The following is a 14,074-nucleotide window of genomic DNA, read 5'->3' as shown; positions in this document are numbered from 1 at the left end:
TTTTCTTATTGACTCAGTAAATAATTTATATATTAAGAATATTTAAACCTTTTTCTAAATACATTGCAACTTTTCCCTCAGTTTGCCATTTGCTCTTCAATCTGTTTATGGCAATTTGGCACAATTTTAGAAAATAGTATGTTCTTACGTGATTTATTTTTGTAAAAAGAAAGGTCAAGACTACATCAATATTTATCAAGTTCTTATATTGTCTTCTTGTATTTATGGAGAGTTTCCTCTTACCATGTACATATATCTTTAATATATTTAAAATGCATTTTAAAATGTAGTTTAACGAGAAGATTCTGATTCCACCACATAGTAACATTTTGTTTTTAGTCAAATCACTAAATCTTCGAAGTCTCAGTTTTTCTATCTGTAAATTGAGGACCTATCAGACCAACAGAAGAGGTGGAAATTCTAAATAAAGACTCATTAGCATATGAGAACCCACTGAACCATAAAGAGTATACCTTCTGTTACTGGTAAAAAATTAATTTTCTGTTAGTAATCAGTTACTTCCACAGTTGTTTATTTCATTTTAATTTTCGATTGCACCCTAGGGAGAGTATTTATTGAATGTATTTTACATTTAATAAAGGCAGATTGAATAAATAATTTTAAAGCCCATGGATTCCTTGCTTTATACTTTGTTATGTTTGCTTGTTTGTTTTGGCTAGAAAAGCCTAAGACTCAAAATTGAATGACTTTTTACCAGTTTTCAGTCAAGGGTTGATTTTCCTTTGCAGCCTCCATTGCTGGCCATGTTAAAAGAATAACATCAAGTTAAGTATAAAGAACAACATTTAGGCATTGTAATTACCACTTTCCTTATATAACTTCACTTCATATACAATGAATAAAGGAGAAATGAGCTTTTACACTGTTTTGAAATGACATGTTCATGAGTTCATTCTACTCGTAAGGTTAGCAACATTAACTATAAACTTGGACACTTTGGGATGCATACAAATTGCAACTGATTTGTGAAAATATCTAGTACTGAAGCTTTAACAGCTCATATAAACCCTAAGGAGATTATTTTTAAACTCGTATTGTTTTCTAGACATGGAATTATCCATGGTTTTACTGATGATCTTTATAGACTATCTCATAGGTAGTTTTAAACTATGAAACATTATGTTGGACTATTTTTCTCCAGATGTGACTAATTACTAATACATTTTTAAAACTGCTCTATTTATAGATAATCAACCTTTTATTTAGATCATTAAACACTGCCTTCACTTATTTATTATAGAATGCATTGTTAATTAGCTATCAAGTATCAATGAGGATTAATAAAATGAATTTTTTACCAAAAGTAGGTATGAATATTCCCCTGGTGAACATAATAGATTACTTGTTTTCTGGATAAAGTGTGCTTAAATAATGTCAGCAATTCTACCTAAGAAATTATAATTTTGTGGGGAGGAATAAAAGACAAAATTAGAAAATCATCAGTGTACCTCACTAGAGGAAAGTTATTAAAGTTTAAATTTAAAAAATGAAGATCTGGTATATTTGAGAACTTTAAGGAAAACATGTTCTTGTTTGAGCCCAATTCATTGCATACCCACATCACCAACGAAGTTAACCTGGATGATGATGTGTTTGTTTGTCTAGGCTTGTTTGGTGGATTAATGAAACCTAAACCAGAAAGTGTTTCCAGTTTGGCATAGGGAATGTGAGATTGACTGCTATCTAAGGAGAGATATTTATAGGAAGGAATGAAGCAGTGGTGATGAATTCACTTTTAAGAAGACTGGATAATATTTCTCTAATCACCTCATCCCCACGCCCTCAAATCTGTGGCTTTTGCACATAGATTTTTCTGTCATGAAACATTTAATATGTAACACTACTTTTTTTCAAACCACCTCACCCTTTTTTCTCTGGATTATATTCTGCCACATCCAAATTTATTATTTTTCCCATAGTATTTCCAATTTGCAGCTGCTTCCTGTTCTAAAGAATTTTGTATCTTCTTAACTGACTGTGTCCCTACCCCCTCTATTTTTAATCTTCAGTCTTTCTCCATCTGTTCTTCTCTTTGTCACATGTGCAAACACCATCCATCAATTCCCCCATACTCCCTGTGCTGCTTTACCTCTGAGTCACAGTTTTTATAATCGGGGTGTTTGATGAATCAGTTACAAGTATAATTTTCCAAGCAAATTTTATGATCAAGCATGATTAGATGGATAAAGTCCTTTGTTGCAGGATTGATGCATTTATGGGCTTTATTTATATTGTTTTGTTTTACATGAGGAAGGGAATTTTCAGAGTTGAGGAAAAATATAGTTTACCTGTATAAAATAATACAGCACACCCTTTCATTCCCAAAAAGAAATAGCCAAGTCACTTTCATAAAAGTGAGAAAGTGCATTTATTTAATCATTGTTTAGCAAGAGTAGCACCTTCTCAAGCACTTAAGAGAAAGATTGCATGATGAAGCACAATTTCTCTAACTTCTCAAATCTAGACTTGATTTGATAAATGCTATACATTATTATTATAAGACAACAAGTAATATCACCAAAGAGAAAAAGATGAACTATTTTACTTAATTCAGTCTTATCTCCTTATCTTTATATGGGAATATCACTCAATCCATCTCATTATAAAGAAGACATTTAAGGTTTTGTGGTAGCTATGAAATTAGCCTTTGACCTGACATTATGTTTTTTACCTGTATAAAATATATTTTGACTCTGACTTTGGCTCATTTGTCTTGAAATAGGGTCATTTTACATAGCCCATTATTTAGGGACTTTAAAAATTATCTCTCAGTAACAATGAATAATGCACAGCCGTTGTTATAGTACTACATAATAGTTATGGAATGATTTTCTTCTCTCCCATTATATATGTGCTACCCAGTTATTTAGTGACAACCTCACAGTGAGCCTCTTGTTTCATGGTGGAGAAAGATAGCACTGTGATTTCAACCTTAAGACTCCAGTGAAAATAAATAATTTGGTCCTGTTTAGTTTTTTTGTTGTAATAATTCTCAGAAGAATGAGGCATAATGTTAATGGCATTCTAGTTTATGAAAGACTATAAACTTTAAATATTTCATAACTTTGAACTTCAACCTTTTCAGTATTCTGCACTTTCATTGGCTGTATGTGTACCTTTTGCACCCATGCTACAGAAGTTGTAAACAGTGAAAAATAGAAATGGCTAATGAATCATACTGTAGACATGTAAAAGGTCAGTGTTGTAGAGTTTATTATTATCTTCTAGAGAATATATAGGACATTAAAATTCTGATGCTACAGTCTTGTGACAAGGAATATAATGAGAACTATAAATAATAAACAGTATAACATGAATCTTCTTGTGACAATGATTATAGCTTCAAATAGGAAATACTTAACCCGTTATCATTATTACCAGAAGAAAGGACTACTTTGTTGATGTTCATCTTTCTCTTTTGTGACTAGAATCTGTTTAAGCCACAGAGAATAAAAATAAATAATATATATTCAAGAGTGTTGAATACGTTACTTTGTGAGTGCTTTCCAAAATGAATATCATGTTATGGTTTAGGATTAATATGGATCACATTCTACCAGAATAATTTTTAAAAACAACTTTAAAGTGACTTGTTAGTTTAAAAACAGATGTTTTGCTGTCATTCAGGATACTTTCATGTGTGATAACAAAGTAATACAGTATTTCCATGCAGAAGCCATGTATAAACAAAAATATTTGCATTACATTTGCATTTAATAGCAGGATTCCAGGCTTATTTCATGCTTGCATCCATTGAAACTGGTTTTATAGGCACAGAACTCTTCATAAACTAAAGAAAACATATTTATCCTGCACCTCAGAGGTATAAATAAAACTTCGGTGTCTCAATTTGCTAATAGGTGTTCATTATTGCTTACTATTGGTATTCAGTGTTTAGACATGACATAGAATATATTTTTAAAAAACACACACAGGGTGAGGAAAGAGAAAAGAGAGTTGAAAAGCAGCCAATTGTATTGATGTCACTTGCTTGTTCTAGTCAATTCGTCATGGATTTCTTTAATTAATTGTAAGCTAAGTTTTTCTGAGTGTTGATCTGAGCTACTTCCTTCCTTTGAGCAGGAAAACGAATCCTGTCCTGCTGTCAATTACACCTTTCGGCAACTCTCTAGGGACGTAGCACTACCATTGACATGATGACTTGATTTCTTCTCCAAACATCTTTAAACATCTGGCTCCAAAGAGATTTTGATGACCTACTTCTCTGTTCATAAGGATTAAAATTCAATAAATATTTAGTACACTAGGACTAAGCTACCTTATCATGAGCAGCTGTACAAAGATGTGCTGAATACTTCTGTTCAATCCACCAGAGTGAATTGGTGGAATCATGACAGTTTCAGGAAATACATGGGGTGAGAGGAATTCTATCAGGCACTATCCAGATATTCCTGCTAAACCTTAGAATACCACCTGTACATTTAGAATGACTTATTATTTTTTCTAACAAAAAAAGAAACTTAATGAATCTATGTGTCCTTCTCACCAGAGTAGAAATGACTCTTTGTTGGTGCTAAAAATTCATTATTAGTTTTTGTCTCTGGCAGGTTTTTTCAACCTCTGTCTAACTGGTTAAATCACCTACAGTATCAGCACAGAATATTAAAAATGCTTATTTGAATAAACATCCTCCTCAGACATTTCTAGTTGACTGGTTGTTCATGTACAATGGCACTATGTTTTAGGTCATTTACTATATAGTGAATTGTTATACAGCTGTCAAAATGTACATCCTTTCACACTGCATGCTGCATTCTTATTTTTGTTACTTGAAATTTTAAAAGCTCTCATCTGAACATTTTGATAATCTCTCAGAACCATCATTATAATGGGGTGCTGTAACAAATTATGAGGAATACAAACACAGCAGTATCTGAGAAAAATATTTCCATGTGAGTAAAGTATTTTCATTTGCACTTCAAAGTTTTGAGCATATAGTGATATGGTTTGACTGTGTTCTCACCCAAATCTCATCTTGAATAGTAGTTCCCATAGTCCCCATGTGTCTGTCTTGGGAAGGATCCACTGGGAGGTAATTGAATCATGGGGGCAGTTATCTTCATGCTGTTCTCGTGATAATGAGTGAGTTCTCACAAGATCTGTCAGATTTATAAGTGCCTCCCCGACCTTCACTCTGCACTTTTCTTTCCTGCTGCCATGTAAAGAAGTACGTGTTTGCTTCCCGTTCTGACCTAATTGTAATTTTCCTGAGGCCTCCCAGCCACGTGGAACTGTAAGTCAATTAAACCTCTTTTCTTTATAAATTACCCAGTCTTGAGTATGTCTTTATTAGCAGTGTGGGAATGGACTAACACATATAGTAAGCTCTTTGTTGAGACAAAGGGTGAAAGGATCAGTCCCGTTCCACCTTGATTTTGAACTCTTATTGAGCCAGAGCTATATATACTATGTAATTAGCAACAAGGAAAAGTTGAAACACAAACACCAGTTCGTGTTGAAGCAGTGGTCTAAGAATATGCTTCCATCTTCCCTCCTCCTACTTTCCTGACTTTTCAACTTGGTTCTGCCTGTGACTGCTAAATGTTGACTCTATTACTCTCACCTCAATCTCATCTGGCTTCTTTTACCATTTGTTCATTTTTCTCTATTATCTGGACTTTGGGCTGCCTTTATGAACCTTTTCTTAATTAAGCCATCCAGTTCTGAGCACCCCTTATAGTCTTGGGTAAATAGAGACTCCCCAATCTAGCCTTGGCCTAGGAAGAACCTAACCACCCTTCCCCAGTCACACTACAAGACAACTCAGTAGAAAATAGTAACAGTCATTTAACTAAGCTATTTAGAAAACACTGACAGGGTTGTTTCTGCTTTAATTACTTAAAGATAGAATACAAAATCCAAGGCTTTGGTTCCTGCGGTGGTATTTTGAAAAATAATTTACAACATTTCAAAGTTTACAATCTTTATTGAATCTCCAGTATGTAGGGCACATTAGTGCTTAACAGAGTGTGGGAGAGTACAAGGCTTCAAACAGGGCACATTCGTGCTAAACAGAGTGTGGACGGGTACGAGGTTTCAAATATAAAAGCATATATGAATAACTTTCACCTCTCACCTCTTTCCACAACCCTTTTTTCACCCTTCCTTTTTGCCATCAGCTGTGCTCTCTGTTGGGTGATGCAGGAGCTGGCATTCCCCCAGAATGGAAATGGACAAAATAAGAAGGCAGTGGAGGATGAAATATTGGAGGAGGAGCAAAAGGAAGAAGCAAAGCAATAAATGGATTGAAAATCGGAGGTCGAGGAGGGATGAAACAATGAGCAGCAGAGCAAGGAGGTAAACCTGGAGTACTGGAAGACAACGGGATAGGCCTTGGCCAATTATGCATGGGGTGGCATGGGTCCCCGAGTGGGAAAGAAACATGAGCCAGCTTTCCTCTGCAGGCTATTCGTGTATTTCTGGGAGGCACCTCCATTACTATCCCTGATCTAAGGGTGGTAATATGTGAAGGGCCTCTCACTTGTGGGCCCCTGGGTGAACAGAACCCTTTACCTCGTGGCAAAGCCACATACAACCTTGCATTATTACTCCCTCTCTTAGTGCCCTCATTGTTGACCTTTGTGCCCCCTACTATCAGCGCAGGAGGGCTGCCAGAGACTTCCCAGGACACATTAATAGCATCCTGTCCCTCCTGCCTCCAGCCTGCCAGTGCATCAGAGCTATTTACTTCTGCTGTTGCTAGGGACTCTTCTGCAACAGCAGGTGGTGGCCCATAGGGGTGTCTAAGAGCTCTCAAACTATGAACAGGAATGCAGGATCCTGTTCTCTCAGAGGGGCACTCCGGTTGCTCGCTAGCCAGATCAGTCAGCACATTGACGGAAGGTCTCAGCAGTACTTGAGGTAGACCCCAGGGCTCTGTGTCATCCTCCGGCTTGGAACTCAGACATTGCAGGGGCATATCGAGGTGCAGCTCCTGGTTCCCATTTTTGTCCACAGCTACTACCAAGGGTGAAGGGGCGTGCCCTCCAAGGCTTGCAAAAAAAGAAATCAAACAGCTAATAAAAATGGAAATGCAGTGACCAGAAAATAGATAAAATATGTAATTGACTGAGCTCACTGAAATATACCAGGGAAAAAGGGAGTGCCCTCTCCCCTATGTGTAGCCAAATACTTGCTCAGTGCACTGGCCTCTTCCCAGGTGGCTTCTTTAGTACTAGGCTACAAGATTACCCTTCATGACTACTCAGTGACCTATTTCCTCATTTCCCCACCTCCACAAGGCAGCAAGGAAACTTAGAAGACGCACATAACTCAATAGTAAGCATATAATAGAAAATACCAGCTTTTTCAATTCTCTCTAGGATCTATGATTCACTAATCCTGGCATTCAGATTCTGGCAAGATTGTTCTGGTATGTCTTCCAAAGTAAAATATATTTTTCTTCACAGAAGTCAAAGAAAAGTTAATTATGTTAACAAACACAAGTTTCTCTTCTTGAGGTATCATTCAACACTCACACCAAATTTTGTTAAAAATTCCTTTCATTCAACCAACACCACACCCTAGAGTAACAATTTCCTCATGTTTAAACCCCACTGTTTAGACTAGGGCTTTGCAAATTTTCTTTCAAAATTACACTTCAAAGTTGCCACTCTTAAATCCAGTATTCTTCGTAACTAAATTTATATCCTTCAAGTTTTTGTCTCTGATTTCCTCCCACATTTCCTCCAATCCACTCATCCCTGTCCCAGTTACACAATAAAGCAATTCAAACTGACTTTGCCTTCAAAATTAAACAGTTGTACTGGGTTTTGTACTTACACGTTTTCAATACAAGCCATGCAGAAATTTGATCAGGATAGCTTTCCTGAGGTGGTGGAGATAACCCGCTGAACAGGCCAGCTCGGTGTGGAGAAATGACTCCTGCTTCTGCCTTAGAGGCTTGGCAACTCGAATGAAGCCAGGGACCAACTGCTTCTTTCTAGATTTGGAGTTATCTTTCTGGGGTTACCAGTTGCTAAGGAAGGGAGGGAGAAAAGGAGTGGGGAGGGGTGGGGATGAATCTGTGACACGCCTTTGAACTTAAATGTGGGACTGGTGTTTGCACAGTAGTAGATGGATGGTAAAGCCATTCACTACAATAATTCTGATGCAGGGCAGTTGGAAAGACAAATCGTTTCAAGAAAGATTTAGAAGAATCATGGAAGCGTGATATTTTTTAAAGAGCTATTTATGAAGTTTTAGTTTATACAAGGTAGTTGTCAAGTCTCCTCAAATCTGGAAACGCATTCAGCAGAGGACTGTGCCTAAAATTGTAATTTAAACTTCCAGTTTGGGGATGCATATTATTAACTTGATGGGGAACGAAAGTTTGGGGGTAAATTGCTTTTCTATCTGTGAAGATGAAACAAGAACTCTTCCTTTTTTTTTTTTTTTTTTTTTTGAGACGGAGTCTTGCTCTGTCACCCAGGCTGGAGTGCAGTGGCCGGATCTCAGCTCACTGCAAGCTCCGCCTCCCGGGTTCACGCCATTCTCCTGCCTCAGCCTCCCGAGTAGCTGGGACTACAGGCGCCTGCCACCTCGCCCGGCTAAGTTTTTGTATTTTTAGTAGAGACGGGGTTTCACTGTGTTAGCCAGGATGGTCTCGATCTCCTGACCTCGTGATCCGCCCGTCTCGGCCTCCCAAAGTGCTGGGATTACAGGCTTGAGCCACCGCGCCCGGCCGAAACAAGAACTCTTCTAAGAATCATTGTGACATTATTTTTTAGCCTCTCACGTTGCAGTTATATCCTTCATCTTGCCTATTAGTTTATAAACTCTCTTTCTGTCTCTGTCTCTGTCTCCCTCTCTGTCTCTGTGTGTGTGTGTGTGTGTGTGTATTTCCTGTAATACAGCTCTGGAAGTTTCTCTCAAGTTGGGAGGGTCAGAATAAATGGCATAACAGTTATCATAAATTTATAAATATTAGCTCAGATTTGGCCTTTTAACTTTTTTGGCTAGGGAACTTTCTGTTTGTCCTGCCTAAATTTCATCCACTTCCCTTACTTTAAGCAAGTGTACTTTCCCAGCTTTCTTTTCTGCCATTGATCTACAGATTAATTGCTCTGAAATTACAACAACCATTCCATCATCCAAGATAACTAACGTTGCTCCAGGACAAAGCCATAAACTTGGCAAACCTGCCTAAATTTACATAAAATTTATGCTGTGCAGGCTAGACCTGGGAGATTGTGTCTTCCTTATTTTCAATATTAGCATATGCTGCTAAAGTTCAACAGTAATGTATATTTCTTTTCTCTTAAGGAAATATAACAGACTCAGACATCATGTGCTTCAATTTTTAGATATGTGGTGTCTGTGTATCTGTGAGAGAGAGAGAGAGAGAGAATAATGCATAAGTACAAAGTACTAATGTAAAGGAATGGTCACTATTGCAAATCAACACAACTCATATAGAAGTGACCTTTGGGGTCTCCAAGTTCACATCTTCCTGTCAGAGTGTGTTTTCTCCATCTATACAAGAAAGTGGCATGTTTCCATAACATTTTCTAGAAGAATCAGTTCACTTGCCTAGCGTGGTTCACTATTAAGTAATCTCTTGATTCCCCAGATTCTGTTTCTATTCTTGCTTCAGTTTATTATGCACCTTGTCCTCATGTAAAAATAACAGTATTATTAGCAATATTATTGCTGTGGAGTGCTAAAGCTCTTTTACTTCTTGTCGTATCAGAGAGGAAATTGCAACTTGGGTTAATGCCTGCTAATAGTTGGCAAATCACATTTAGATAAATAGTTTCAGTATAATAGGTTGCATATTTTTTTCCTGATAATAGCAACAAAGCCTGAGGAATGTCTTTTGTTCTTATCAAATTATTATAATAATAAACTGTTTTTACCTAGAAATAGCTGTTTGGTAAGATATCATCTTAATTGGATTACATAAGAGTACGGTGTAATATAGGAACCAAATTGCTGGGGACAATGACAATGACCATGGCACTAAGAATTTTCCAAAGCCATGAAGTGTATAATTTATGGATATTACCTCATATTTTGTTTGTAACTTGTTTTCTCTTGTGCAAATAGTCCATATTTATTGAATTCCTACTGCATGCATTCACTAGTGTGTTAAGTGTTGATTTTACTAAAAAAGTTAAATACTCAATCCATATTGATTTCAGGGAATGTTCTAATTCTCTTGGGAGGCAAAGTTACATCTATAAAATTATTGAAAAATTGTATAATTGTATAAAAAATAGACACAGACCATTAGCTGCATGGTATAAGCTAAGACTGCAATAGAAATTCAGAAGAAGGAACTATAATTGTGGTTTAAAGTAGTTGTGACACAGTTTATGTGGGATTAAAACTTCAGCTGTGTTTTGAGAAATGGATACAATATACATGGGCAAAAAAGGAGATGCCATTCTATGGGAAGAACAGTTATCAAAGTGGAAATAAAGAAAAAAACTTGGCATTTTGTAGTTCAGATTTTAAATCAAAACTAGGGCTCATATTTGGCAGAAATAGAAATATAAAGTACCAATTAGACCCCTTAGAGATAGAGATCAATCAGATAATTCAAGAAGTTTTACCCATAAATAAATATTTGAAGACATTCAAATTTCAAAGTTAAAGAAAGCTATCTCAAAACCTACCTTTTTGCAAAAAGCTGTCAGGCTAACTCAATCATCCACCGAGCATTGAAAATTCAGTAATAAAGTATATGCCTTTTTCTTTACTTCATTTAAATAACAGCTTTGGGGAGGGAAACATGGGTAATGAAGGTTGAAGATTTGCCAAAAAGTAACCTAGTTGGCAAAGCAGCTGTTTTAGTCCATCTTCTGCTGCTATAACATAATACTTGAGACTGGGTCATCTATAAACAAAAGAAATGTATTTTTCACAGTTTTAGAGGATGGAAAGTCCAATATCAAGGAGCTGGTTTCTGGCAAGGACCTTCTTGCTGTGGCATCCCATGACAAAAAATGGAAGCACAAGGGAGTGAGAGAGAGCAAGGAAGAGAGGGCCAAACTCACTTTCATACCAACCCACTCTAGCAATACCAAACTCACTACTGCGTTATCAACATTAGTCTATTCATGAGAGTGGAGACCTCATGGTCTGATTCATCTTAATAGTCTCACCTCTTAATATTGTCACAATGGCAATTAAATTTCAACAAGAGTTTTGAAGGGGGCCTAAGAAGTAGCTAAGGTATAAAGTCCTTTCATTACCCATAGTCTCTTTATTCATGACACAGTTCCAGATACCATTGATGTACCTCTCAAGAAATTTTGATGACTGTATTGAAATACTAAGTAAGGTCTGTAGAAAGATATATTCACTTTTCCACAGCAATTATGACTTTACTAGAAATGTGATTGCTGGGCATGGTGGCATGCACATGTAATCCCACCCACTCAGGAGGCTGAGGCAGGAGGATGGATTGAGCCCAGTTGTTGGAGACAAGCCTGGGAAATATAATGAAACCCCATCTTAAATTTTTAAAAAAGTGTGATTGATCTACCAAAATTATGTTACTGTGGGTTTTCTAAAGAAATTTTGCAGATGTGTAAATGAAGGCAAAGTATCATTTAAAATACATCCTTTCTCTTTTGCTTCAAATAAGAATTTAGGATATAAAGACATAAAGATGAATTTCTCTGTTTCCATCTAGCTTATAAGGAAATTGTCATGTTGTCCTCTGGGGAGACAGTCATCAGAAAATCCTATCCATTTGCTCACTTTCCAAATGTAATTTGGTTATGCATGTGAAAAACTTTCTAGTTTATGATGTCCAAAAAGTGCTTCTGGCAGATATACCAGGTTTTTGAGGAGTCTGTAGCCATTTATTCCATGTATTAAAGCATGAGAATCGTGAAAGCATGATACTTTCCCAAAATGGGCCAGGCAGCATTATTCTATTACACAGTTATAGGCAGTAGTCCTGTCTTCTCTGCCCCCAGCTGTCCTGCAAACTCTGTGTGGTAATTGATGAGAATGAACAGGTGAGAGTGTGGCTATTTCACCACCAGTACTGGCAAAAGCAACTAACAATATATGCTTCACTGCTGGATCTAGCTGTATGAAGTTCAGTAGACTATTATTGCTTTTATGGAGTTTTTTGTTTCAGATTTAAATATTTACATATTTGTTTTAAGATGGGTAACATGGCAATTACTTCCAAATAGGTTATTTCCTTGTACAAATCAGAAGCTATCGGAAGTTTCCTCAACATATATCACTCATTTTTCTTACTCTCATGGGGGTCAAAACCAGAAATTTAGTAGCAGCAGGGCAAGTGAGATGAAAATAAAAAAAGGAAGAAGCAAAAGAAAATCTATTTTTTAACCGCTTACTGTATACCAGACATTTGATATGCATTGTCGCATTTAATGGTCACAGTAAACTTTTAAGGCAGCTATTATTATATACTCATTTTATAAATGAGGAAGAAGAGAGTCAGGGAAAATAAGTAGAAGTTTCCCATGGTAGTAAATGACAAACAATATTCAGATACAGTCAATTTGACACCAAAGCCAATATTTCATTCATTTAACCATGTGGCCTCCAAATTATAGTTCTAGGTCAATCACAAAAGTGGATCAGATAAAAACATGTGTACTAAATATAGGTTTAGTTTTTTTTTTTTAATGCATGGACTCGTTGACACTCATCCAAAGGTAGTTCTGCAATGAAGAAATCATCCAAGCTATAATGCTCACATCCCAGAAAATCTGCCTCCGCAGGGATGTGGCAGGTGATTGAAGTGTTAGTTAATAATGCAGCAAGGTGGTGAGGACTGAAAACACTGTCTTGGAGCAATTTGGGTGGGGGACAGATAATAAGAATTAGTTATAGGACAGCATCAAGTGACCATTACTGAGGAACTAATAGCAATATGAGCCCAACATTATCGATATTAAGATTTAATTAATGTTGAGCTCTTGAGCTGAACATATAGAAGATATGGGGTTCCCCATGTTATTTCCAGGGTACTGTGTGTGTGTGTGTGTGTGTGTGTGTGGTGAAAAGGGGGCAGGGCTTGAGTCGTCCAAGTGAGATATTAATGATAACCCTGGAGAATACCCTTCTGAATTAGATAAATATATAAATTAAAACATAAAAGCAATATGTTTATGTTCATAGATGGCATATAATATAAATTAAGATGCAAACATGGACTAACAAAATGAGAAGAGTTAATGAAAACAGGTTAAAGTTTACAGAAAACGTCAGGCCATAGGTTTATAATGGTGTCATATATGTATTTGCCATGTCAGATTTAATTGCTGGGCCCAGGAGTTGAGGGCACGCTTAATTTCTTGAGCACTTGGTTTGAAAAACAAAATATATTTCAGATTAATTTCATCGTGCTTATAAACAACACACTGGAAATTCATGTTGGAAACCTTTTATTGGTTTAATAAAAATGAATCTGTTTTTCAAAATTGTTAAGAGCTTTGACTCTGGAATCATAAGGGCACAAATCTGCGTTCAAATCTCAGCTTTACCACTTATCAACTGTGTTATCTTGGATAGGTTTCTTAACTTCACTGAACCTCACTCTCCTTATCTGTAAAATAGGATTAGAGAGAGGATTATGTTAAGTAATGTATGAATAATAACTGTCACATACTAGGTGGTTTAAATATAATAATTTCCTTGTATATATTAGAATCAGTGTTTTTTATGTAAAATAGAGATGATAATGTCTTTCCTAACTATTTCAGAACTGTTGGGAAAATTAAATATAGTTATTTGAAATTGTTCTGCAAACTGTAAGTCACTTCACACATGTTAGTTTCATATAACTATGGGTGATATTTCTAGAGCAAGAAGACTTCTTGGCACAAATTAATTAGCACTGTGTAGGTGGCCACCTATCCCTCCTACATGTAAGGTCGTTTTTCTTTTCCTAAATCATTAAGGTGGTGAGGCTTAACCACACTATTAAAAAAACCCCATGGCGTATAATGCTTTAAACTTTTCAATTGGCACTACATAAATCACCCATTGTTATATTTAATGTAGTAGCTGTGTTCAAATAAAGAGGGCATTTTTGTAT

The 14,074-nt window shown here is 36.3% G+C and overlaps 1 protein-coding gene across 1 annotated transcript; it reads right to left on the bottom strand.

The window, feature by feature from the left end:
• Positions 1–5,948: 5,948 nt before the first annotated feature.
• Positions 5,949–7,976, bottom strand: PRR32 (proline rich 32). The gene is made up of 2 exons (XM_005594529.3): positions 7,825–7,976; positions 5,949–7,034 (listed from the first exon to the last, which is right to left on the bottom strand). The coding sequence occupies exons 1-2, from the start codon at positions 7,842–7,844 to the stop codon at positions 6,158–6,160; spliced, it is 897 nt and encodes a 298-aa protein (XP_005594586.3). The 5' UTR covers positions 7,845–7,976; the 3' UTR covers positions 5,949–6,157.
• Between the last annotated feature and the right edge of the window lie 6,098 nt (positions 7,977–14,074).

This window comes from Macaca fascicularis, chromosome X (assembly GCF_037993035.2).
Source record: "Macaca fascicularis isolate 582-1 chromosome X, T2T-MFA8v1.1".
NCBI classification, from domain to species: Eukaryota; Metazoa; Chordata; class Mammalia; order Primates; family Cercopithecidae; genus Macaca; species Macaca fascicularis.
Note: the sequence above shows the minus strand (reverse complement) of the source record. Positions and strands in the feature narration are given on the sequence as shown.